The 27,964-nt window shown below is 44.0% G+C and overlaps 1 protein-coding gene across 2 annotated transcripts; it reads left to right on the plus strand.

The window, feature by feature from the left end:
* The first annotated feature begins 45 nt into the window (after positions 1 to 45).
* On the plus strand, positions 46 to 26,257 carry LOC311147916 (GDP-L-fucose synthase-like). 2 transcript variants are annotated; one of them, XM_084184758.1, is made up of 11 exons: positions 46 to 483; positions 21,028 to 21,190; positions 21,749 to 21,863; positions 23,561 to 23,689; positions 23,938 to 24,011; positions 24,867 to 25,000; positions 25,109 to 25,173; positions 25,275 to 25,341; positions 25,443 to 25,522; positions 25,836 to 25,935; positions 26,170 to 26,257. In XM_084184758.1, the coding sequence occupies exons 2-11, from the start codon at positions 21,036 to 21,038 to the stop codon at positions 26,223 to 26,225; spliced, it is 975 nt and encodes a 324-aa protein (XP_084040884.1). In that variant the 5' UTR covers positions 46 to 483; positions 21,028 to 21,035; the 3' UTR covers positions 26,226 to 26,257. The 2 variants fall into 2 exon arrangements, with proteins under 2 accessions (XP_084040884.1, XP_084040885.1); XM_084184759.1 differs by lacking the exons at positions 46 to 483; positions 21,028 to 21,190; positions 21,749 to 21,863 and adding an exon at positions 23,042 to 23,248.
* Positions 26,258 to 27,964: the final 1,707 nt, after the last annotated feature.

Consider the following 27,964-nt stretch of genomic DNA (forward strand, 5'->3'; position numbering starts at 1 on the left):
CCTCTCCTAGGCCCTGTGCATATCCTGGACCTGGACAAGGCTGGATACATCAAACCACACATCGACAGTGTCAAGGTAGGTAGACGGCTCTCATATTAACCTGAAATGCATGATAAATATGGAACATGGTGTTCTGTGTGCTAGAATTTTGCCCTGACATGATTATTGAGTGGGCACAATGTGAATACTTTTTGGGCAAAAGTGTTGTTTCTTTTACAATGCTGTTTGGAACTCTGTCATTCTCTCGTCCCACCTCACCCCTTTTTTTTTGTCTTTCATCCTGCCTCTCTCTCTCCCTTTCTCTTTCACTGTCTCCCTGCCCCCTTCTATCCCTTCCTCTCCTCTCTCTCTCTGTCAGTTCTGTGGCAGCTCTATAGCAGGGCTGAGTTTGTTGTCAGACAGTGTGATGCGCTTGGTGAGGGAGGATGAACCCGCTGAATGGCTGGACTTGTTTCTGCCGCATCGCTCTCTCTACATACTCAGGTACGGACCCAAGAAAACCTGCCATAGAAACATGCTGTCTTTCATTGTTTACAAATGACCACCTGCGCATACACTGTAATCAGAGTCTACCTGGTAGGCCTAGTAGTAGGTTTTAACTACCCAAAATGATTCTATGGATTTATATGACCAGGGAAAAGAGCAACTGAGTAAATACCGTAATGAGAGTCTGCACTAAACTCACAGTATCTCCTGTGGAGAACAAGGACATGAAGTGGTTTACAATGTACTTAATTGTTCTCTGTTACCTCCATGTCTGTATACTCTGACTGAACCCCTCCTATAACTATCCTTATGAAGGCCCAGAGGTCAACCTGGTCAGATGACCTGGGGTCGTATGCATCAACTATCAAGCATCTCAGAGTGGAAGTGCTAATCTAGGATCAGGTCCTCCCCTGTCCGTGTTGAATTTAATACCACAAAACTATGAAATAACACATATGGAATCATGTAGTAACCAAAAAATGATAAACAAATCTAAATATATTTTATTTGAGATTCTTCAAATAGCCACCCTTTGCCTTGATGACAGCATTGCACACTCTTGGCATTCTGTCAACCAGCTTCATGAGGGGGTCACCTGGAATGCATTTCAATTAACAAGTGTGCCTTCTTAAAAGTTAATTTGGGGGGGGGCATACATAAGATAGCCCTATTTGGTAAAATACCATGTCCATATTATGGCAAGAACAAATTTCAAGAACATTGAACATTTCTTCAAGTACAGTCGCAAAAACCATCAAGCGCTATGATGAAACTGTCTCATGAGGACCGCCATAGGAAAGGAAGACCCAGAGTTACCTCTGCTGCAGAGGATAAGTTAATTTGAGTTAGCAGCCTCAGAAATTGCAGCCCTAATAAATGCTTCACAGAGTTCAAGTAACAGACACATCTCAACATCAACTGTTCAGAGGGGACTGTGTGAATCAGGCCTTCATGGTCGAATTGCTGCAAAGAAACCACTACTAAAGGACACCAATAATAAGAAGAGACCTGCTTGGGCTAAGAAACATGAGCAATGGACATTAGACCGGTGGAAATCTGTCCTTTGGTCTGGAGTCCAAGTTTGAGATTTTTGGTTCCTACCGCCGTGTCTTTGTGAGACGTGGTGTGGGTGAACGGATGATCTCCACATGTGTAGTTTCCACCGTAAAGCATGGAGGAGGAGGTGTTAAGGTATGGGGGTGCTTTGCTGGTGAGACTGTCAGTGATTAATTTAGAATTCAAGGCACACTTAACCAGCATGGCTACCACAGCATTCTGCAGCGATACGCCATCCCATCTGGTTTGGGCTTTGTGGGACTATAATTTGTTTTTCAACAGGACAATGACCCAACACACCTCCAGGCTGTGTAAGGAGAGTGATGGTGTGCTGCATCAGATGATCTGGCCTCCACAATGCCAAGAGTGTGCAAAGCTGTCATCAAGGCAAAGGGTGGCTATTTGAAGAATATTTTTCGGTTACTACATGATTCCATATGTGTTATTTCATAGTTTTGATGTCTTAACTAATATTCTACAATGTAAAAATAAAGAAAAACCCTTGAATGAGTAGGTGTGTCCAAACTTTTGACTGGTACTGTATATATATATATATATAACATGAAATATAGCTAGCTCTCTCTCTCGCTTTTCCTTAATTTAGGAAGAAATGAATTTGTTTAAAACTGTACAACTGTTGTCTTTCTCTCTGAGTCAACTACTCACCACATTTTATGCAGTGCTAGCTAGCTGTAGCTTATGCTTTCAGTACTAGATTCATTCTCTGATCCTTTGATTGGGTAAACAACATGTCAGTTCATGCTGCAAGAGCTCTGATAGGTTGGAGGACGTCCTCCGGAAGTTGTAATAATTACTGTGTAAGTCTATGGAACGGGGTGAGAACCATGATCCTCCTAGATTTTGTATTGAAGTCAATGTACCCAGAAGAGGACAGAAGCTAGCTGTTCTCCGGCTACACCATGGTGGTACCCTACATTTTTCTGAAATTCACTGAGGATGGTCCTCCCCTTCCTCCTCTGAGGACCCTCCACTGCACCTCAGCCACAGTGGTCAGAGTTAACAGACGTGAACGCAGCAAACTTGAATCACATGTAGTTTCCTCCCTCTAAAGCCCTCAAACTCAACTCTGGACCTCGAAGCCAGTTCCACTAGTTTTCATTGTTCCCCTCTAAATCAGGGATTGATATAGACCTGTCACACCAGGTTGGTGCAATTAATTATCAGGTAGAACAGAAAACCAGCAGGCTCCGGACCTCATAGGGTAAGAGTTGAATTCCCCTGCTCTAAAGTTTCAACTTAATGGTTTACACCTCAGCGACTTTTCTTACATTTCCACCTTCATTCCCTTACACCACATTCACAACCAGCAACGTCCACCAGTCACACACATACCAGTACATACAGTGCCATCGGAAAGTATTCATACCCCTTGACTTTTTCCACATTTTGTTAAGTTACAGCCTTATTCTAAAATTGATTAAATAAATAAAAATCCTGAGCAATCTACACACAATAACCCATAATGACAAAGCGAAAACAGGTTTTTAGCCATTTTTACTAATGTATTAAAAATTAAAAACACATACCTTATTTACATAAGTATTCAGACCCTTTGCTATGAGATTCGAAATTGAGCTCAGGTGCATCCTTGTTCCATTGATCATCCTTGAGCTGTTTCTACAACTTGATTGGAGTCCACCTGTGGTAAATTCAATTGATTGGGCATATTTGGAAAGGCACACCTGTCTATATGAGGTCCCACAGTTGACAGTGCATGTCAGAGCAAAAACCAAGCCATGAGGTCGAAGGAATTGTCCGTAGAGCTCCAAGACAGGATTGTGTCGAGGCACAGATCTGGGGAAGGGTACCAAAGAATTTCTGCAGCATTGAAGGTCCCCAAGAACACAGTGGCATTCAATTCTGCAGTATTTCAATTCCCTCTCCCTGTATATTCCATTAATTTCATTTCAAATTCCAGGTCAGTCTTTGAATTGAGATAATTCAATTCCTCATGATCATGTCACTGTTCAGACAGCTTAGCTATACTGGAAGTTTAAATGATATATTTTTTTAAAAGCAGGCCATTTATTTATACTAAGTACATGAATTCCATTAAGTGGGAATTATACAAATATTGAATTCTAATTAAATTCCAAAGATTACTTTTTTTCACAATTCCAATTCAAACAGTCTAATTCCAATTTAATTCCAATTCCATAACTTGGTTGTTGACATTCTAATTGAATTCAACATACAGTAAATCCTCCACTTCATGAGTGAATTGACCAACTGTCACACTCTGGCTCCGGGACTGTGTGTTAGAGCCAGGGTGTATTTCATTTGGTGGTGTTGGGGATGGGTGTGTTTCATTTGTTTGTGTTTAGTGGTGATTGGTCAATGACTCCCAATCGGAGGTAACGAGTGTCAGCTGTCGGCTCGTTATCTCTGATTGGGAGCCATATTTAAACTGTGTGTTTTCACTTTGTGGTGGTGGGTTTTTGTTCCATTGTTCTATGTTACGTGTTCCTGTTTCAGTAGTAGTCACTGAGGACGTTACGATCGTGTTTTGTTTCGTTTTCGTGTGTGCGCTTTACATAATAAAGTATGTACGCTTATCACGCTGCGCCTTGGTCCGCTCATTTTGAAGACGATCGTGACAGAAAAACCCACCACAAAAGGACCAAGCGGCGTGTCCAGCGGCAACAGTATCCACCTATAAAGGATTCGTGGACATGGGAGGAGATACTGGCTGGAGAGGGTCCTTGGGCACAACCGGGAGAATATCGCCGCCCTCGTGAAGAGCTGGAGGCAGCGAAAGCCGAGAGGAGGTGGTATGAGGAGGCAGCACGGAGTCGAGGCTGGAAGCCCGTGGACGAGAGGCAACCCCAAGAAATTTTTGGGGGGGGGCACATGGCTTGGGCGGCTGGGCAGCAGGAGGCTGCCACAGGTAGACGTGGAGAGAAGGCTACCGGAGTACGGGAGCCATTGGCGAGTAGAGGGAGGGAAGTTGTTGTGGCACGGCGTGAGAGACTGAAGTGTGTTACCAGTCCGGTCCGGCCCGTTCCTGAGCCCCGGTTAAGGCCAGTGGTGTGTGTTCCCAGTACGGACCGGCCTGTGTCTACTCCACGCGTCAAGCCCACGGTGTGCGTCGCCAGCCCAGCCCGGCCTGTTCCTGCGCCACGTACGAAGCCTACGGTGTGCGTCGCCAGCCCAGCCCGGCCTGTCCCTGCGCCACGTAGGAAGCCTACGGTGTGCGTCGCCAGCCCAGCCCGGCCTGTTCCTGCGCCACGTACGAAGCCTATGGTGTGCGTCGCCAGCCCAGCCCGGCCTGTCCCTGCGCCACGTAGGAAGCCTACGGTGTGCGTCGCCAGCCCAGCCCGGCCTGTTCCTGCGCCACGTACGAAGCCTACGGTGTGCGTCGCCAGCCCAGCCCGGCCTGTCCCTGCGTCACGTAGGAAACCTACGGTGTGCGTCGCCAGCCCAGCCCGGCCGGTTCCTGTGCCACGTACGGAGCCTACGGTGTGCGTCGCCAGCCCGGCCCGGCCTGTTCCTGCCACTCGCACCAAACCAGGGGTGCGAGTCGCCAGCCTGGTCCAGCCCGTTCCGGCTATTCGCACCAAGCCTCCGGTGTGTCCCCAGAGTCCTGTGCGTCCTGTTGCTGCTCCCCGCACTAGCCCTGAGATGCGTGTCCTCAGCCCGGGACCACCAGTTCCGGCACCACGCACTAGGCCTTGTGTGCGTCCCCAGGATCCGTCAGCCAGCCATGAGCAGCCAGATCCGTCAGCCAGCCATGAGCAGCCAGATCCGTCAGCCAGCCATGAGCAGCCAGATCCGTCAGCCAGCCATGAGCAGCCAGATCCGTCAGCCAGCCATGAGCAGCCAGATCCGTTAGCCAGCCATGAGCAGCCAGATCCGTCAGCCAGCCATGAGCAGCCAGATCCGTCAGCCAGCCATGAGCAGCCAGATCCGTCAGCCAGCCATGAGCAGCCAGATCCGTCAGCCAGCCATGAGCAGCCAGATCCGTCAGCCAGCCATGGGCAGCCAGATCCGTCAGCCAGCCATGAGCCGTCCAGCCAGGATCCGCCAGAGCCGTCCAGCCGGGATCCGCCAGAGCCGTCCAGCCGGGATCCGCCAGAGCCGTCCAGCCGGGATCCGCCAGAGCCGTCCAGCCGGGATCCGCCAGAGCCGTCCAGCCGGGATCCGCCAGAGCCGTCCAGCCGGGATCCGCCAGAGCCGTCCAGCCGGGATCCGCCAGAGCCGTCCAGCCGGGATCCGCCAGAGCCGTCCAGCCGGGATCCGCCAGAGCCGTCCAGCCAGGATCCGCCAGCCAGCCAGGATCCACCAGAGCCAGCCAGCCAGGATCCGCCATTTAGTCCGGTGCTGCCCCTTAGCTCGGTGTTGCTCCTTATCCTGGTGCTGTCCCTTATCCTGGTGCTGCCCCTTAGTCCGGTGCTGTCCCTTAGCTCGGTGCTGCTCCTTATCCTGGTGCTGTCCCTTAGTCCGGTGCTGCCCCTTAGTCCGGTGCTGCCTCTTAGTCCGGTGCTGCCCCTTAATCCAGGTGGGTTAGGTTGTAGGGTGGTCAAATGGAGGAGGCTACTAAAGCGGGTAGTGACTATGGTGGGGTGGGGACCACGACCAGTGCCAGAGCCGCCCCCGAGGAGCAACACCCACCCAGCCCTCCCCATTTTTTGGGTTAGGCGCGGTCGGAGTCCGCGCCTTTGGGGGGGGGTACTGTCACACTCTGGCTCCGGGACTGTGTGTTAGAGCCAGGGTGTATTTCATTTGGTGGTGTTGGGGATGGGTGTGTTTCATTTGTTTGTGTTTAGTGGTGATTGGTCAATGACTCCCAATCGGAGGTAACGAGTGTCAGCTGTCGGCTCGTTATCTCTGATTGGGAGCCATATTTAAACTGTGTGTTTTCACTTTGTGGTGGTGGGTTTTTGTTCCATTGTTCTATGTTACGTGTTCCTGTTTCAGTAGTAGTCACTGAGGACGTTACGATCGTGTTTTGTTTCGTTTTCGTGTGTGCGCTTTACATAATAAAGTATGTACGCTTATCACGCTGCGCCTTGGTCCGCTCATTTTGAAGACGATCGTGACACCAACACTGGTCCATGTATTCATATTCATGTTGATCTAAAAGGCTAAACTGATCCTAAATCGGCACTCATACTCTGAAACACTTGATACAACTCCTGGCATTTCACACATTGTGCTTGTGTGGTGAATGACTGATGGAATTGTTTTCCTGCATCCTTCCACCCATGAGATCCTTAAAGATGCCGAGTCCATTTTTTCTATTGGTCACATACACATGGTTAGCAGATGTTATTGCGAGTGTAGCGAAATGCTTGTGCTTCTAGTTCCGACAGTGCAGTAATATCTAGCAAGTAATATCTAACAGTTCCACAACAAATATCTAATACACACAAATTTAAGTAAAGGAATGGAGTAAGAATATATAAATATATGGATGAGCAATGTCATTGTCAGAGCGGCATAGGCTAAGATCCAATAGATAGTATAGAATACAGTATATACATATGAGATGGGTAATGCAAGATATGTAAACATTATTACGATAGTATAGAATACAGTATATACATATGAGACGAGTAATGCAAGATATATAAACATTATTAAAGTGGCATTATTAAAGTGACTAGTGTTCCATTTATTAAAGTGGCCAGAGATTTTCAGGTCTGTATGTAGGCAGCAGCGCCTCTGTGCTAGTGACAGCCTACGAATAAAAGTTTACAACGTAGGTGCACAGGTCGAGAGAAATTAGAGTACGTGACAGACAATGACACATTCAATACCACCTTGCACACTCTTGCCTCATCTAGCTGATCTAGGTTGTAATCATTAGTCAGTTGCAAACAAGAGTTTCTATTGGACAAATTCAGGTATGTTTATCCCCGTTTCGTTCCATTTGCTTCCGTTTAAGAAACATTTTTCAACAGAATCGACGGAATGAATACACCCCTGATCACATGCAAACACAGAACTAGCAGCCACATATAAACCGCATCTCCTCCTCACCTTTTCCCTTCGCTTGTGGACTTCAGTGCACAATATTGCCTACAACAGCTGTCTGACCAGGTGAAAAAATATTTCCAAGCCAAACTTTCATACCATAACTACTACACACAGCCTACATCCTTTTCACCATATTATCATAGTCAACATACAGTGGGGGGAAAAAGTATTTAGTCAGCCACCAATTGTGCAAGTTCTCCCACTTAAAAAGATGAGAGGCCTGTAATTTTCATCATAGGTACACGTCAACTATGACAGACAAATTGAGAAGAAAAAAATCCAGAAAATCACATTGTAGGATTTTTAATGAATTTATTTGCAAATTATGGTGGAAAATAAGTATTTGGTCACCTACAAACAAGCAAGATTTCTGGCTCTCACAGACCTGTAACTTCTTCTTTAAGAGGCTCCTCTGTCCTCCACTCGTTACCTGTATTAATGGCACCTATTTGAACTTGTTATCAGTATAAAAGACACCTGTCCACAACCTCAAACAGTCACACTCCAAACTCCACTATGGCCAAGACCAAAGAGCTGTCAAAGGACACCAGAAACAAAATTGTAGACCTGCACCAGGCTGGGAAGACTGAATCTGCAATAGGTAAGCAGCTTGGTTTGAAGAAATCAACTGTGGGAGCAATTATTAGGAAATGGAAGACATACAAGACCACTGATAATCTCCCTCGATCTGGGGCTCCACGCAAGATCTCACCCCGTGGAGTCAAAATGATCACAAGAATGGTGAGCAAAAATCCCAGAACCACACGGGGGGACCTAGTGAATGACCTGCAGAGAGCTGGGACCAAAGTAACAAAGCCTACCATCAGTAACACACTACGTCGCCAGGGACTCAAATCCTGCAGTGCGAGACGTGTCCCCCTGCTTAAGCCAGTACATGTCCAGGCCCGTCTGAAGTTTGCTAGAGTGCATTTGGATGATCCAGAAGAGGATTGGGAGAATGTCATATGGTCAGATGAAACCAAAATATAACTTTTTGGTAAAAACTCAACTCGTCGTGTTTGGAGGACAAAGAATGCTGAGTTGCATCCAAAGAACACCATACCTACTGTGAAGCATGGGGGTGGAAACATCATGCTTTGGGGCTGTTTTTCTGCAAAGGGACCAGGACGACTGATCCGTGTAAAGGAAAGAATGAATGGGGCCATGTATCGTGAGATTTTGAGTGAAAACCTCCTTCCATCAGCAAGGGCATTGAAGATGAAACGTGGCTGGGTCTTTCAGCATGACAATGATCCCAAACACACCGCCCGGGCAAAGAAGGAGTGGCTTCGTAAGAAGCATTTCAAGGTCCTGGAGTGGCCTAGCCAGTCTCCAGATCTCAACCCCATAGAAAATCTTTGGAGGGAGTTGAAAGTCTGTGTTGCCCAGCGACAGCCCCAAAACATCACTGCTCTAGAGGAGATCTGCATGGAGGAATGGGCCAAAATACCAGCAACAGTGTGTGAAAACCTTGTGAAGACTTACAGAAAACGTTTGACCTGTGTCATTGCCAACAAAGGGTATATAACAAAGTATTGAGAAACTTTTGTTATTGACCAAATACTTATTTTCCAAATAAATTCATTAAAAATCCTACAATGTGATTTTCTGGAGAAAAAAATTCTCATTTTGTCTGTCATAGTTGACGTGTACCTATGATGAAAATTACAGGCCTCTCTCATCTTTTTAAGTGGGAGAACTTGCACAATTGGTGGCTGACTAAATACTTTTTTTCCCCACTGTATGATCGACATGTGTAGTGTGTGTGTGTGTGTGTGTGTGTGAGACACATATTGGGTGTGTGTGCATGAGTGTGTGTGTGTGCTGGTAACCTACTTTCCCCGAGCCCACTCACTGCTGAGGAGGAGAAACACTGCAATCCTTTCACACCCCTCCTTTATCCCTCTCTTCTCTTGTTTCTCCTCTGCCTCTGCTGCTTCTTGCAGCTCACTTCTATTTTTCACTAATTTCCTTCTCTGGTTTTCAGACCATGATCCTCTTTCTTTCGTTCTACCTCTTTTCAGTCGTTTTTGCACCCTCAAGACAGCCAACTTTCTCTCTTTATCTCTCTCTTTCTCTCTCTCTCTCTCCAATTTTCTCTTCTTCTCCCATTCTCTCTCTCTCACTCTCTCTCTCTGTAGGGATAGAGTGAGAGAGAGAGAGAGAGAGAGAGAGTTGAGTTTTAAATAATCTTTATTGGGTCTGGGAGCCCACCACACAAATACTCATACAAAACCGTATTTACACATCAATTAAAAACACAACTCCAATTCCTCCTCCACAGTAACTGAACACAACAGCCTCTGAATACCCCATATACTCATAAACAGATCAATATTGTTGACAAGTTTATAATAGGCAAACTCAACCCTTAGTCTTGCTGCCAACATTCCCTCCAGCATTCCCACCACATCCACAGACCCCTGTCCCCGAATACTGTTCTTTCGGGTCTTCCATATGGCTAATTTTGCTGCCCCTAACACAAAATTAAGCAACACAACTACACCTTTCTGACTAAACCTGTACTTTGGCCCAAATATATACAGTTGGGAAGAGAAAACCTCTCCCAGAGCTGAGAACCAATTAGTGATCAGGTCAATCATCCCGACCAACCTGGGACACTGTAAAAACAGATGTGCCAGAGTTTCAGACTGAGCACAGAATGGACACCCCTCCCCAACAGTAGGATCCAGGTGTACCAGATACATGTTGGTGGCTATGGCTCCATGTATTATCCTCCATTGGAGGTCAGCTGTCCTCTTATCAATAGGCAGTTTGTATAATGTTCGCCAACAGCCTTTTGGGGAGGCACCTGGACCAAGCACACCCGCCCACCTCGTCGATTTTACCCCTTCCAGGGAAGAGGCATGGGACACCTTTACACATATTCTGTACATGGCCTTCTTTCCCACCTCCTTGAACTCCCCCAGCTCCGGGGTATCGAAGGAAAGCAGCATCCCCACGTCCTCCTCGAATGCCCCCGCCGCAGCACTAACAATCAGTGCAGGGAACACATAATCCAGACCCTCCTTCCACCGATCAGAATTGGAAGTGTCAGTCACATACTGCAGATGAAGTACTGGCAAGGAATCACAGACCTCAGCAACGACCTTCCTCAGTAGGCGAGATGATCGGATCCCCGCTCTTTCTCCCAGCTCCTCCAACGACCTATTCCTTTTCCACATCAGATGACCCAGCTTAGTACACCCCACGCCTAACAGGCATGAACGTAGGCTAGCTGAACCCAGAACACGAGACTGGATGGCAGTGTTGTGAAAAAGAGGCTCTTCAAAAAGCCACATCCCTGGTGGCGTGCAGGCCTTACGGGACTTGACCAGAACTCTCCAAGCCTGCATAACAGACTCATAAAATGGAGTCAGGCCAGGCAACTCACCCCCCTCCAGATTTAAGAGGAAAAGGTGCTTGTCTAAGCCCAAACAGCCCGCTCTCCTCATCAATGCGTAGGCTGTGTCAACCCAGCTAGAACCGTCACTGTACAACAGTCTCTGGGCTGCTTGAAGCCGGAAAGCCATGATCCTGGAAGAAATGTCCACCAGGCCTTGCCCACCCTCGTGCAGTGGCAGGTACAGGGCTGAAGCTTTAATCCAATGTTGTCCAGACCAGAAGAAGTTGACAAGGGTCCTCTGAAGCTCTTGTATCAGACCCTTTGGTGGCTGTAAAATCATTAGTCTGTGCCACAGGGTAGAGGCAGCTAGGTTATTAGCTACCAGTACCCTTCCCCTATAAGACAGCTGGGGCAGCACCCATTTCCATCTTGACAGTCTGGCACACACTTTCTCCACTACACCCTCCCAGTTCTTTTTCTGAAAGACATCGGAGCCTAGAAAAACCCCCAAAGTCTTCATCCCATCTCTGCCCCACTGAAGCCCCCCTGGTAACCGTGGAGCGGACCCCATCTGAAGCTGGCCTGCCCACAGCGCTTCACTCTTTCCCCAATTGACTCTAGCTGAGGAGGCCCCCTCATACACCTTTAAAGCGTCTGAGAGAACCTTAACATCCTCACCCCCTGTAATAAAAACTGTCACGTCATCTGCATACGCAGACAGTGCTATCGTGGGACCCTTCATTACACCTGGCACAGAGAAACCAGTAAGCTTCGCTCTTAAAAAACAAAGCATTGGTTCAATCGCCAGACTGTATAACTGCCCTGAAATTGGGCATCCCTGCCTGATGCCCCTTTGGACAGGGATGGGACAACTCAAACCACCCCCCACCTTCACCATACACGAGGCCCCAGCATACAGTAAATTCACCAAGACAAAAAAACATCTCCAAACCCAAAGGCTTTCATTGTTTTAAACAAGTACTGGTGGTCCACACGATCAAAAGCCTTCTCCTGATCCAAAGAAAGTAAACCCACATTTACATCAGACAGTTTACAAATGTCCAAAACATCTCTTATTAGAAACAAATTGTCAACAATAGAGCGATCAGGTACACAGTAGGACTGGTCCTTGTGGACCAACAATCCCAGATACTCTTTCAACCTGTTTGAGAGACATTTAGAAACAATTTTATATTCTGCACACAGCAAAGCAACAGGTCTCCAATTTTTTATGAGAGCCAAATCCCCCTTTTTTGGCAACAGTGAAAGTACAGCACGTTGACAAGATACAGGAAGAGAGCCCTCATGAAAAGATTCACACACCACTTCATAAAAATCCTCCCCAATAGACCCCCAAAAGTGCTTATAAAACTCAGATGGTAAACCATCAATGCCAGGGGCTCGGCCTGTTGAGAGCTGCATAACTGCTGTGGACAGCTCTTGCAGTGTAATGTCAGAGTCCAATGCGACTCTTTGCTCAGGTCCCAATTGAGGAAGACCGTATAACAACTGTTCAGTACACAGAGAGTCACAATCCTCCGCCTTATAGAGGGCAGAATAGAAATCCACGGCATGTTGACGCATTTCACTGTCATCCGTGGTCACCTTCCCATCAGGGAGACGAAGGCAGACCATCTGTTTACGTTGCAATGTCGACTGTCCTAGGTTTTTTTTTAAAGCACTAGGAGCATCCATATCCTTGAGGGAAGCGAAACGAGACCTAATCAATGCACCCTTCACTCTTTCATGCAGAAACGACCTCAATTCATGTTTCTTGTCCTGTAAGTTCATGACTAGTCCGGGGTCATTCTGAGTGAGCAACTTCAATTCAATAGATTTAATGTTCTGTTCAAGGGCCCTGATAGTCTCTTTAACTTCAATTAGAGACAGAGCAGTATACTGTTGACAAAATAATCGTATTTGGGCCTTCCCAACCTCCCACCATTGTCTCAAGGACTCAAAATTCCCTTTTGTAACCCTCCATTTTTCCCAAAACAACAAAAACCTTTCACAAAACATGACATCATGTAACAATTTAACATTAAAATACCAATAAGATGATGACCTTCGTGGACAGGACAAGTGAATATCAACAGTGACAATATGGTGATCAGAGAAACCCACAGGAGTAATGTCACACCTTCCAACCCTACTACAGTATTGCTCAGATACATACTACCTGTCTAACCTTGCTGCACTGACATGACATTCATTAACTTTTAGCCATGTGTACTGCCTAACTTTTGCATTCCTTACTCTCCACACATCAGAAAGCTCAAACTCAGTTAATAGACCAGACAGACAAGTTCAGCGGTGCGATCAACAGTAAAATCCACTGTACAGTTCCAGTCCCCCCCTAAAACCATACACTCCTCTTGGTCACACTGTCTTAAGGTTTCCTTTATTTTATCAAAACCAACAATACGCTCTGTACCCTCATTAGGAGCATAAACATTAAAAAAAAAAAAAAAAAAAACATAACATCCACCTTGACCAATAAAACCCGACCCTTGACAATCTCTGTTGTAGATACCACAGTCACCCCTAAGCCTGAAGAAAACAAGATTGCCACCCCAGCACTGAAATTAGTACCATGACTGAGTATATGCTGCCCCTCCCACCACATACCCAGTCAGCCTCATTTTCCTCATCACTATGTGTCTCCTGTAGGAAAACTACATTAAGCCTTTTCTGTTTTATTACTTCTAATACCCAAGCCCTCTTATTCCTGTCCCTTCCTCCATTAATATTGAGAGAACCTACCCTTAGTACCTCCATATAGAAAAGAAAAAGGAAAAGCAGAAGATACCACAGAGAAACCAGACAAAGAGAATAGAACACCCTATGAGGCATAATCATCATCATTATTTAAATTTTCTCTTAACCTGACCACGTTTCCCACCACCTTTTGCTGCTGCAACAGCAGTAACAAATTTCCTCAAGCGAAACCGCTTCTTCTCACTCAACTGGTCTAACCCCACCGTCTTCTGTAACATCACAGCTGACCTCACAAACTTATCAACATCAAAATAATCTGCCAATTTGACGGATTTCCCAAAAGTCTGATCCAGAAACCCATTTACCTCCTCTAGATCGTAAATTGAGTCCTCACCAGCTGATATCGTATCAAGAGAGATATCCATATCCTTCTCCTGATCCTCCTCAACTGAGGCCACAGACCACTGACTCCCCTCTACCACATCCCTTTCAACACTCCCCACTTGCACCCCATCACTCGTACCAGGCATCTCCTCCACTACCTGGGAGACTAGCCCCACCTGAACCCCATTACTCGTAGTGGGCATCTCCTCCACTACCTGGGAGACTAGCCCCACCTGAACCCCATTACTCGTAGTGGGCATCTCCTCCACTACCTGGGAGACTAGCCCCACCTGAACCCCATTACTTGTAGTGGGCATCTCCTCCACTACCTGGGAGACTAGCCCCACCTGAACCCCATTACTCGTAGTGGGCATCTCCTCCACTACCTGGGAGACTAGCCCCACCTGAACCCCATTACTCGTAGTGGGCATCTCCTCCACTACCTGGGAGACTAGCCCCACCTGAACCCCATTTACTCGTAGTGGGCATCTCCTCCACTACCTGGGAGACTAGCCCCCCCTGTACCCCAGCACTCATAGTGGGCATCTCCTCCACTACCTGGGAGACTAGCCCCCCCTGTACCCCAGCACTCATAGTGGGCATCTCCTCCACTACCTGGGAGATGAGCTCCACATGAACCCTCTCCTGTAACCCATTACTTGTAGTGGGCATCTCCTCCACTACCTGGGAGATTAGCTCCACATGTACCCCCTCCTGTACCACAGCACTCGTACTGGGCACCTCCTCACCAGTCTGAGGAAATGGCCCTTCAGATCCATCCTTACCTTCTACAACAATTTTTTTCTGCTGCATAACATTTCCCTCTGGTACAAGTTGCACCTCTGTGCCCTCAACACGGACAACTTGTTCCTCAGCAACAGATGCGTGTGGCTGCTCTACCACTGTCAGCCCACCTCTTCCTACATCAGTGGGCCCAGGCGTTACGAGGACCACCTGCGCCCCTCCCTCTGCCTTCTCCCTTTTCGGGCAAGCATGTCGCTTATGACCAACATCCCCACACTCAAAACACCGTTGACTACCCGTACTAGCATAAGCCATATACAGTCTATTGTCATACTTGACTTTAAACGATAACTCCAAAGTCTGCTCCGGTGAGTCCAAAAACATAAACACCTGTCGCCGAAACGACATTACCTGTTTCAACGCCGGGTGTTTGCAACCCAATGGGACAACCTTAATTGAACTTGCAAACTTCCCAAAGCGCAATAACTCGCGCTCCAATAGCTCATTTGGAATGAACGGCGGTACATTTGAAATCGTTACCCTTGTTGACGGAGAAAAAAGCGGCGTAACTTGAATAAACATTCCTTTAAGAAGTATGCCATGCTCAACCATACGATCAACAAGGCGCTCTTCTTTAAGAAATACCACCACCGCTTTATTCATCCGTGATGCATAAGCAACATTCTCATATCCTACCTTCTCTCCTACGGCGACCAGAACCTCTTCCACCGTGACAGTAGCTTCAGTAACACACCTAAAGCCGTGCCGAAGTGACAGGGACGGCGTCCCGATTCGGGCCGCCATCCCCACCAAAATCAGGGTGATTTCGACACGAAAAACAATATACTTAATTCTACCACAACAAAAAAATAGAAATAATAACCGTAATCATGCATAGAAGAAAAAAGGATATCACCAAGAAAAGGAAAACCCAGGATATTGTAGTATCGAGTCAAATGTTGCTAGTCATTGCTGATAAACAAAGGAGTCCGCTCATACTGAACCTTGATCATAAGTTTATTCATATCACAAGCTTTCAGCATAAGTTTTACAGATGTCATGACACCCGGAGAGCGACGTCCCAGATTGCAATGGCCGCTCTAACCTCTTCGTCGTTTTTACCCAGTATATATAATCTTCCCAAGATAGGGGTGGCTCCCTCTACTGTCCAATCCCCTGTCTACAACACACAGACTTCTCTGTCCTATCCGGGGTGTCACATTAAAACCAGCTCTCTTTCTGCTAAATAAACATCCTTTCAGGTTCCACTTAAAAACATTAACAAAGTCATAATCTTCATATACGACAATATCTAACTCTACACAACACTCGCACTTAGCACTCACTCAAACAATTCCCAGCACGCACCAAACACTCCCAGCATGCAGAGAGAGAGAGAGAGAGAGAGAGAGAGAGAGAGAGAGAGAGAGAGAGAGAGAGAGAGAGAGAGAGAGAGAGAGAGAGAGAGAGAGAGAGAGAGAGAGAGAGAGAGAGAGAGAGAGATATATTTTGGCAGTGTATCAAATACTTGTTCTCCCCACTGTATGTATGTATATGTATATACAGTGGGGAGAACAAGTATTTGATACACTGCCGATTTTGCAGGTTTTCCTACTTACAAAGCATGTAGAGGTCTGTAATTTGTATCATAGGTACACTTCAACTGTGAGAGACAGAATCTAAAACAAAAATCCAGAAAATCACATTGTATGATTTTTAAGTAATTAATTTGCATTTTATTGCATGACTTAAGTATTTGATTCATCAGAAAAGCAGAACTTAATATTTGGTACAGGAACCTTTGTTTGCAATGACAGAGATCATATGTTTCCTGTAGGTCTTGACCAGGTTTGCACACACTGCAGCAGGGATTTTGGCCCACTCCTCTATACAGACCTTCTCCAGATCCTTCAGGTTTCGGGGCTGTCGCTGGGCAATACGGACTTTCAGCTCCCTCCAAAGATTTTCTATTGGGTTCAGGTCTGGAGACTGGCTAGGCCACTCCAGGACCTTGAGATGCTTCTTATGGAGCCACTCCTTAGTTGCCCTGGCTGTGTGTTTCGGGTCGTTGTCATGCTGGAAGACCCTGCCACGACCCATCTTCAATGCTCTTACTGAGGGAAGGAGGTTGTTGGCCAAGATCTTGCGATACATGGCCCCATCCATCCTCCCCTCAATATGGTGCAGTCGTCCTGTCCCCTTTTCAGAAAAGCATCCCCAAAGAATTATGTTTCCACTTCCATGCTTCACGGTTGGGATGGTGTTCTTGGGGTTGTACTCATCCTTCTTCTTCCTCCAAACACGGCGAGTGGAGTTTGACCAAAAAGCTCTATTTTTGTCTCATCAGACCACATTACCTTCTCCCATTCCTCCTCTGGATCATCCAGATGGTCATTGGCAAACTTCAGACGGGCCTGGACATGCGCTGGCTTGAGCAGGGGGACCTTGCGTGCGCTGCAGGATTTTAATCCATGACGGCGTAGTGTGTTACTAATGTTTTTCTTTGAGACTGTGGTCCCAGCTCTCTTCAGGTCATTGACCAGGTCCTGCCGTGTAGTTCTGGGCTGATCCCTCACCTTCCTCATGATCTTGCATGGAGCCCCAGACCGAGGGTGATTGACCGTCATCTTGAACTTCTTCCATTTTCTAATAGTTGCGCCAACAGTTGTTGCCTTCTCACCAAGCTGCTTGCCTATTGTCCTGTAGCCCATCCCAGCCTTGTGCAGGCCTACAATTTTATCCCTGATGTCCTTACACAGCTCTCTGGTCTTTGCCATTGTGGAGAGGTTGGAGTCTGTTTGATTGAGTGTGTGGACAGGTGTCTTTTATACAGGTAACGAGTTCAAACAGGTGCAGTTAATACAGGTAATGAGTGGAGAACAGGAGGGCTTCTTAAAGAAAAACTAACAGGTCTGTGAGAGCCGGAATTCTTACTGGTTGGTAGGTGATCAAATACTTATGTCATGCAATAAAATGCAAATTAATTACTTAAAAATCATACAATGTGATTTTCTGGATTTTTGTTTTAGATTCCGTCTCTCACAGTTGAAGTGTACCTATGATAAAAATGACAGACCTCTACATGCTTTGTAAGTAGGAAAACCTGCAAAATCGGCAGTGTATCAAATACTTTTTCTCCCCACTGTATATATATATATATATATATATATGTGTGTATGTATGTATATATAATAATATGCCATTTAGCAGACGCTTTTATCCAAAGCGACTTACAGTCATGTGTGCATACATTTTTTTTACGTATAGGTGGTCCCGGGTTGCAAACATTTTTTTTACGTATGGGTGGTCCCAGGGATTGAACCCACTACCCTGGCGTTACAAGCGCCATGCTCTACCAATTGAGCTACAGACGAGTGTATGTATGTATGTATGTATGTATGTATGTATGTATGTATGTATGTATGTATGTATGTATGTATGTATGTATGTATGTATGTATGTATGTATGTATGTATGTATGTATGTATGTATGTATGTATGTATGTATGTATGTATGTATGTATGTATGTATGTATGTATGTATGTATGTATGTATGTATGTATGTATGTATGTATATGCATGCATGCATACATAGTCGCGGGAAGTAGGGTTGCTGAGGATGCACCCCCTGAAAAATCAGAATAAAAAACGTATTAATTTAAAAAAGTAGTGCACTGGGCCTTTACTAGTCCTGTATTAGCAGACCATATAGACTTCTGTAGAACAGGCAAATAAAAAAAAATCTGCATCTCTGCTTTGGCAGAAAAGGTTGTTTTATAATTAAGAACAGCATCTTGTAGGATTCAATAGTTGGAATTGTAAGAGTTGTTGCCCTGTCCCTTTCTCTGTGATCGTCATTCTAATGTAATCCAGAAAGCAAAACCTTGTCCTCAAACATTTACATCAAAAGGTGTAAAGTTATGGACAAAGACCCAAAACATCCACAACAAATTAAATATTTTTCTTGATCAAATAACATGGAAAACCTCCGCTTTTTGTGCAGTATTAATTTACCATACTTACAAACCACTAAATGTAAATACTGTATTATACATATGCTGGTCATCTATTTGTACCTGTAGACTTTCCATCAGCATGAAGAAAAAAATGCACAATACAGTAATTGAGTACACTGCGACATCAATTGGTTTGTGATGATGTGATGTGATGATGTGTCTCAGTTGGTAGAGCATGGCGCTTGCAATGCTAGGGTTGTGTGTTCGAATCCCACGGGGACCAGTATGAAAATGTATGCACTCACTATTGTAAGTTGCTCTGGATATTATTTTTCAACTGGAAACATTTAACAAGCAAGTATTTTTATGTTCCACAAGTATTATCAGTTTAACTGTTTTATACAGATAATTATCAGACTCAAGTTGCAAAATGGAAAAATAGGGTTAAGTTGTTAAAATAAAATAAAAAGAATAAACAGAACCACTTTTCAGGAGGATACAGACAGGTCAAGAAGTATGCTTAGACATGCAGAAAAATACTTGGTTTAAACGTAATCTGGCACCTTATGATAATATCATGATATTTTTCTGCATGTCTAAGCATACTTAAGCATATTTTTTATTACATACCTACAGTATAAAAGAGGGAGATATATTATTTCTAATGATGTCAACTTTATTTCTCAACTCCTTATATTGAGCAAATTACACTCAGAGATAATTACACTCACTGTATCTGACATAGGCTTAGCACTCCAATCATTGGTCGGGAAGCCCCCCCCCGCAAGTTACGCACCTGCCTATATAGCCCTATGTTGGATACAATGCTGCAGTTGTGAAACAAAGAAAGTAAAATAAATAAATAAAATTGATATACTTGTGTCAGTATATTTTAATTATGGAATGATTTGATATGGTTTTATCAAAATGTTTGAGAAGGCTATACTGATGTTATGTAGTGCGGACCTGGTACAACGCCATAAAACATTGCAATAAAGAGTCAACACCATAAATGCGTTAAAATCGCCTATACATTTACCAGACAGAAGTGATATTACATTTATGGTGGGGAAAACTTTTTTTTTTCAGCAAACCTATTTTAACAGTCCTGGTATTTTCTTAATGTGGTACCTGAGATGGTGCGAGAAACTGGCATCGTCAGATTCGCTGCACATGATGTCACCTGTAAGGCTACTACACTCAGTATAACCCTTTTTTTCTAAGAGTGTAGCTCACAGGTAACCTATAAGAGCGTCCGCACCTTGCGCCTGCGGCTTTGCTATTGACATGTTTAGTGCGCAAGACAAGAGAGATAGCCTAGACCTCATTTATATTCTTCAGCGTACAGAAATAGGATCTAATACTGACTTTATTCGAGGAGGACAATTCTAACGAAACATTTTACAGGTTTGAATTCATACATTAACTTTGTGTATTGATGAGATACATATTTAAATAACATGAGGGTCTTGCCGAGTAAAACATTTGATTGATTATAATTCTAAATAGCCCACATAAACTATACGGATTAATATTTGAAATGTTTTGCCTTCATTCACATTTGAAATGTTTTGCCTTCATTAATATTTGGCCTATGAATCCTATTTATAGGCCTTTTTTCTTTTGTTGAATGAATGGGTGCTTTTGACTTCAACACATTATTTTTATTTAAAATAGTAGGCCTAGACATTTTCTTTCGACAAACTTCGTATAGGCTACTTTTAGCCTGCTCTTGTTTGCGTTGCTAAAATAATGTCAGTGGTGTAGCCTATATGATCATCTGATGTTGTAATATACTATTTTGTAATATAAGCCTAATGAGCCTAACCATTATTTCGATTAAACACATTTTTAATTTGAAAAATCAAATACTGTATCTGTCGGTATTGGCTTAAGCTATTTGTCCTTTTTCTAAAATTAACATTATCATAATGCAATTCATTCCGTTTTGGACTCTTGATCTTAATATTTAATATGCCAAATTGAATTTATTTCAAAATAAAAAAAATCATTAAATGTAGACAGGAAATAAATACAATAAAGTAGTCTCCATGGTTAAACAAATAGGCTACAACGAAATCGTAAACGAAACGAAAAGTGTGTTAATACGTTTTCAACTTGCGTTTGATGTATAGCATGTTATTAATTCCTTATTAGCCTAAATGTATAACTATTCTTAGTTTTGTATTATCATCATTATTACGTTTTAATGTAGGCTATAAATAGGGCCATGATCACACTGTCATTCGTATCAGCCTACTTTGCTTAGGGCTTCATCGTAATAGCGTTATGTGAATATCACAACTGAAAAATAAAAGTTAGCTTTCTTTGATCAGAGTGAGAGATGGATTCGCAGACTAAGGCTGCGCCGATGCGCGTGCTCGTCACGGGCGGATCCGGATTGGTCGGGAAGGCCATCGAGCACGTGGTGAAACAAGAAGGCGGCTGTCTCGAGGGCGAACAGTGGACCTTCCTCTGCTCCAAAGAAGCCAACCTCGTGTAAGTTATGTCACATAAACCTCATATTCTCAGCAGAGCTGGTCTGAGGCTTGGTCGTTGCAGATAAAAATGACCTAATCTATATAGAGATGCCATGATCCCATAGTCTACATGCCCGAGAAACACCAGCATGTCTGTTCTACATAACATATTTCTATAGGAAATGTATGTCACGTTGCACTGTATGAAACCCTGGTTTAAATATTTGTAAATTCCTGTTATGACCCTTTTGCTTCTGGGACTGGTTTTGTGGTTCAAACAGGAACGAAATGGATAAAAGAAGTCCAAAAAAGAAGTTCACTCCTGGAAAAATTATTATATTCTCTGCTATTCAATTATTTTCTATTCAATTCTATAGATTGATGGATTGATGGATATATACAGTATATAGGTAGAGTTTCTATATAGTTCCTGTTGGAACCACATTAAATGTTTAGCTAATTACATTTGTGCATGCATACTTTTATGAGATTGATGTGTTTTCCATTAAATAGGATGATGATGATGATGATGATGATGATGATGATGAATGATGACATGTATACAATGTTCTGCCAGAGATCTACAACAGACAATAGCAGTTTTTAAGAAGTATCGGCCCACCCATGTCATCCACCTGGCTGCCAAGGTGGGAGGACTCTACCTTCACATGAAGGAGAACCTACACTTTCTGGTGAGATTCATTATCTAACTACCCAGTTTGTTTCAATACCTAGGCTATATGTTTCAGTCCTAAAGTACATTTGTTCAATCAGGGATGGGACTAGAAATTCGGACCGGGCATTACATTTTTTTTTATTTCACCTTTATTTAACCAGGTAAGCCAGTTGAGAACAAGTTCTCATTTACAACTGCGACCTGGCCAAGATAAAGCAAAGCAGTGCGATAAAAACAACAACACAGAGTTACATATGGGGTAAAAAAACATAATGTCAAAAAATACAACAGAAAATATATATACAGTGTGTGCAAATGTAGCAAGTTATGGAGGTAAGGCAATAAATAGGCTATAGTGCAAAATAATTACAATTAGAATGCTAGATGTGCAAGAGATTATGTGCAAATAGAGATACCGGGGTGCAAAAGAGCAAAATAAATAACAATATAGGGATGAGGTAGTTGGGTGGGCTAATTTCAGATGGGCTGTGTACAGGTGCAGTGATCGGTAAGGTGCTCTGACAACTGATGCTTAAAGTTAGTGAGGGAGATAAGAGTCTCCAGCTTCAGAGATTTTTGCAATTCGTTCCAGTCATTGGCAGCAGAGAACTGGAAGGAATGGCGGCCAAAGGAGGTGTTGGCTTTGGGAATGACCAGTGAGATATACCTGCTGGAGCGCAGACTACGGGTGGGTGCTGCTATGGTGACCAATGAGCTAAGATAAGGCGGGGATTTGCCTAGCAGTGATTTATAGATGGCCTGGAGCCAGTGGGTTTGACGACGAACATGTAGTGAGGACCAGCCAACAAGAGCGTACAGGTCACAGTGGTGGGTAGTGTATGGGGCTTTGGAGACAAAACGGATGGCACTGTGATAGACTACATCCAATTTGCTGAGTAGAGTGTTGGAGGCTATTTTGTAAATGACATCGCCGAAGTCAAGGATCGGACTCTACCTGCATTTCTAACTCACCGGACCATTTTTTCCCTCAAAGCTCCCACACTGGCCCATTTTTTTACCTAGAGGCCCCAATTGTTAACCAAATAATGATCATTCTATACAAAACCCCCAATTTAGACAAGCCGATGGGCTGAAGATGGAACCAGCCCATCTGGCATTTTGCCTGAACTGTCCAAAGGTCGGTCCGTTTCTGTGTTCAATTCTGTCCAGTATTTTGTTCAGATCAGTGACTTTTGGTCCCATAGCCTAGTATAATATTGAATGACACAAAACCGATACATCGAAACATACTATATGACTAAATATTTGTGTGTACTGTATTTGTTCTGTGTAGTTATGTCATATACAGTGTGTTTGTTTTGTGTTGTTCAGTACGTTTGTTGTCACAGCATTGCCGTGAAATGGTTTGTTTTATCTAGCTACCGGTTGAGTGCACTGACTGTAAGTAGCTCTGGAAAATATATTCTGCTGAATGACCTAAATATAAATGTCCATGTTTGCCTAGCTGGGCAACAATCTAGGCTGACATTTAGTTGAACTTGTCAAAGCGAAGTTTACACAGTGACTTTGTTGCCACACTTCTTAATCTAATTCCGAAAGGGTATTAATCCATCTGTGAGGAGAGTTACAGGGGAGCTTGTTATCACAGTATCCAAATGCATTCTTTGAATTCATTTGTGGGAAAACAAGTTATTGTGTAAAGCCGTAATACGGGTTTGATTGAATTGAGACCACAGTGTTTTGCCTTCACAGAGGGCCAACCTTCGCATCAATGACAACGTGCTGCAGACGTCTCACGAAATGGGCGTCATCAAGGTGGTGTCCTGCCTGTCCAGCTGCATCTTTCCTGACAAGACCACCTACCCTATCGATGAGAGCATGGTGAGTTGAACAACCAATAAGACCCTATCAATGAGTGCATGTTGAGTTTAATACTAAAATACTATGTGCATTACTTTTGACCAGAGCCCTAATGGCGCTAGTCAAAAGAAGGAGATCAACAGTATAGGAAGCCTATGTGCCCAGTGACAGTATAACTACTGTATGTTTGGGAACCTCTGGCCCTTCAAAATGTGATTTTTAAGAAAAGCTGGTGTATGATCACTCATGCTTTCCTCCCCTTCACACAGATCCACAATGGGCCTCCACACGACTCGAACTTTGGCTACTCACATGCCAAAAGAATGATTGATATTCAGAACAGGTGAGCTGGTGACTAATTGGTTACCTGTGCAGGTACATTAGCACACAGTTTAAAGACCCACTCCAGCCTCCCTAGGACCTCATTTATCACCTGATTTACTTAACAAAAGGTGCATTTCAGTAGCTGGTACAGGTCCCTCATTACATGACACAACCCAGCTAGCACATAATGTTCTGAGAACCATATGTTTCTTAGAGCTTGGTGAGAGCGTGGTTGTCCAATGTTTATTTTCATTATAACCTTCCGACAATGTTCTGGGAATCGTGCAGGATACCCAGCTAGCACATAAAGTTCTGAGAACCATATGTTTCTTAGGTGGGAATTGCTCTTCTATTGTTCTGGGAAGCAAGGGGGAAGGCCGATGACATCAGTGTGCATCCAATTTCAATTTAAGGGGCTTTATTGGCATGGGAAACATGTGTTTACATTGCCAAAGCAAGTGAAATAGATAATAAACAAAAGTGAAATAAACAATACAAAGTTAACAGTAAACATTACACTCACAAAAGTTCCAAAAGAATAAAGACATTACAAGTGTCATATTATGTCTATATACAGTGTTGTAATGATGTGCAAATAGTACAAAAGGGAAAATAAACACAGCCGTTTTCCATCATCCCAACCCCTTGAATTGCCAACTCCTGCCATTGTGTTGAAAAAAACACCATTTTGCAAAAAATATATGTTTTTACCCTTAAGGGTGTGTACCTTTTACTGTATGTATACGTGGAATATTGTTTTTTAACGGGAAAGTAAAAAAATAGCTGGAGTGGGTCTTTAAATGTTCAAACCACAACATGATTGTGTGTGTGTGTGTTTGTGTTTGTATGTGTGTGTGGGCTTGATTGACAACAGGGGATACTTTGCACAGCATGGGCGTCGCTACACCGCCGTAATCCCGACTAACGTGTATGGTCCCTATGACAACTTCAACTTTGAAAATGGTCACGTGCTGTCGGCACTCATGCACAAGACACATGCTGCTAAAAGTAAGTAACACACACACTACTTGTACGCACTCACGCAAACACACACACACACACACACACACACACACAGATACAAACACTTACTCCTTTCTACTCTCCTTCTGACAGAGGAGGGAACCCCTCTACAGGTGTGGGGCTCCGGAACACCCAGGAGACAATTCATCTACTCTCTGGTAGGTTTAGTGAATTACTCTGTGTGTGTGTGTGTGTGTCAGTGCATGTCAGATATGTGTGTGTATGCATTACATCTGTGTGTGTGTGTGTGTTCTCTCAGGATGTAGCGCGTCTGTTCCTCTGGGTGCTGCGGGAGTATGATGAGATTGACCCCATCATTCTCTCTGGTGAGTCCAACATGGTGTGTGTGGGTGGGTGGGTGATCAGTCAATGTGTGTGTGTACAGTATGCAACTGGACCAATCTCCTTTGACACTTGTCTCTCATAGTGGGGGAGGAGGAGGAGCTCTCCATCAAGGACGCCGTAGACATGATCGCAGACGCCCTGGACTTCAAAGGTCAAATAATTGTATCCTTCCACAGGCTGTATACTCCTGATAGGAGTTGCCCCTAGGCACAGATCTAGGATCAGCATATCCTCCCCAAATCCTAACCATTATTCAAATTTGACCTTAGATCAGTGTCTAGAGCCAATCTAGTAGAATCCTTAGTACAACACCAGCAACCACATCTAGAGGTTCATTACACCTGTTGGACTGACAGACTTACAGTTGTAGTAGGTTAAAAGCCCACTCGGGCTGGCTACCCCCCATATCCGTTGTACTGTAACTATGTAATCTCCCTGTCCTTTGCCTATTGTGACCCTTGACCTATGACATCAGTTCGACACCAGCAAGTCAGACGGTCAGATGAAGAAGACGGCCAGCAATGCCAAGCTGCGACGCTACCTCCCTGACTTCACCTTCACGCCGCTCTCTGAAGGTCAGAGATCAAAACACTGAGGGATGCATTTTCTGTCCAGAAAACAACTCAATATTGTAGTGGGAATTAGTTGCCTTGTAAATAACACTGACACATTACCACATGATATTTGATACCTATCCGGTTATCAGTAGTTTTATGATTATGATGAAAGGAACGTTCATGGTAATTAAACCACTCTTCCAAAATGCACAGTATCCATAAATGACTGACTGTGTCTCTCCTCCCCTACAGGTATCAAGAAGACCTGTGATTGGTTCGTGAACAACTACGACATAGCCCGAACATGAAGACCAATGAAGATAGAGACATGAAGATTGTTTAATGAAAAAGACTAGGGCTACGTCCCAATACTACTACTGTGCCTTCCTTCTCTTGTGTCCTTTCCTTCATGTCAACTGATAAGTGAAAGTTCTGGATAGGTTTCACCATATGGCCGGTTAATTTCTGTCAGATCAGTGGTCATGAAGGAAAGGCACACAGCACTCACAATCTCTGTGAAAGTGGAGGCAGGTATACCCCAACTTGTTGTTCTCCCCAGCACTGTAGCAGGTCAAAAAAGCCCCAGTGTAGCCCCTATGTTAGGCTACTGAAATTCAGCTTTAAAAAATCACCTGCCTAATGGGGCAACCACAGAGCAGGTTCAACTTGTCCGGTGGCCATAAATGCCATAAATTGTCCGTCTTTCACTTAAACAATGGGGATGAACCAGAATGATCAATTTTAGGCTAGGTCTACTGGAATTTTATGCAGTTTTGTTTTCAGTAAAAATAAAAATCACATGGGAAAACCTCAGAGCAGGTTCAACTTGCCCGACTGCTCAGTTCACTTGCTCCAGGCAATAGGGCAACCCTTAAGGTCAACCCCTGATTATGTCCTTCCCTGACGGTGGCTGAAACGGTCCAGTCACCTGATCACCTATGACTACCAGTTACTATGAGCAATACTGCAGGGTAATGTGTTTACACTCAAATATATCACATTTTTATTTCAATATCTAAAATATATAGTTGAAGTGTATGATCTATTTGTGATTGAATATTGACAAAAATATTAAAGGGCTTTTTCTTGATGTAAGAATGAGGTGTCAGAGTCATTGAGGAGAGTGATACTGTATTTCTCACTACAAAACAACAAGTATAAGCCTACAGTAAAGTAGCCTGGATCTAATCATTGGAGCCAACTGTTTCTCATCATTCACTTGCCTTGGTCCAGACACTGCAGATAATAATACTGGTTTGTATTAAAAGAAGATAGACACACCATGTGATTTATCTGAGATGAACATAAACTAGAAGAATAGGCCTACCTATGTAGAGCCATCAGACACTGTAATATAAAGTCAACTTCCTGAAGAATTTTGAGATTTATGACATCGCTGTCGCTCCATGTCATTGTAAAAAATACAATCCCTCAATCGTAGAAACATGAGCGGAAGAAGCAGGTTTTTAGGAGTCACGACAGTTTCTAATGTCAACAGGGTTTGACGATAACACTGAGGAAACCAAGATCAGTTGGGATCTGCCAGTAATCATGCCATTAATAGACGGTCAGATGTGCCATTAGTAGATTTGACTCTACTTGGCACATCTTAAGCAATTTTCCTCAGCATAGGAAGAAGCAGGTATACCATTAATAAGCCTACACCTGTCATGTCATGCTGAATAACGATGAATAAAAAGAATGACTCATGACTTCTGTTTAACATGGTTTCTCACTACACAACCACTTCTCTATGGCATGAAGAGCTACAGTCCAACAGTAGACTGTCACTGAAGTAAGTACACACTACTCTTATCCAAGTAAGTACACACTACTCTTATCCAAGTAAGTACACACTACTCTTATCCAAGTAAGTACACACTACTCTTATCCAAGTACGTACACATCGGTGCCAACAGTTGCTGCAAAGTAGATTTCCAATGAATCCACTGGATAGCACAGTAGACTTCCGGCAGAACCTCAAAGAATATTAGAGCTTCTATATTGAAGAGCCATAAGATGTATGACATCCTCGTCCAGTGTTCTG

This window comes from Coregonus lavaretus (assembly GCF_964263955.1).
Source record: "Coregonus lavaretus genome assembly, chromosome: 2".
NCBI classification, from domain to species: domain Eukaryota; kingdom Metazoa; phylum Chordata; class Actinopteri; order Salmoniformes; family Salmonidae; genus Coregonus; species Coregonus lavaretus.

What these genes read in the sequence shown, in the direction of transcription:
- LOC311147916 (XM_084184758.1), top strand. Translation starts at nt 21,036, where the DNA reads ATGGATTCGCAGACTAAGGCTGCGCCGATGCGCGTGCTCGTCACGGGC. An exon ending in ATGATTGATATTCAGAACAG is followed by an intron (nt 24,012 to 24,866) that starts GTGAGCTGGTGA and finishes GATTGACAACAG; the next exon opens with GGGATACTTTGCACAGCATG. An exon ending in TGACCCCATCATTCTCTCTG is followed by an intron (nt 25,342 to 25,442) that starts GTGAGTCCAACA and finishes TGTCTCTCATAG; the next exon opens with TGGGGGAGGAGGAGGAGCTC.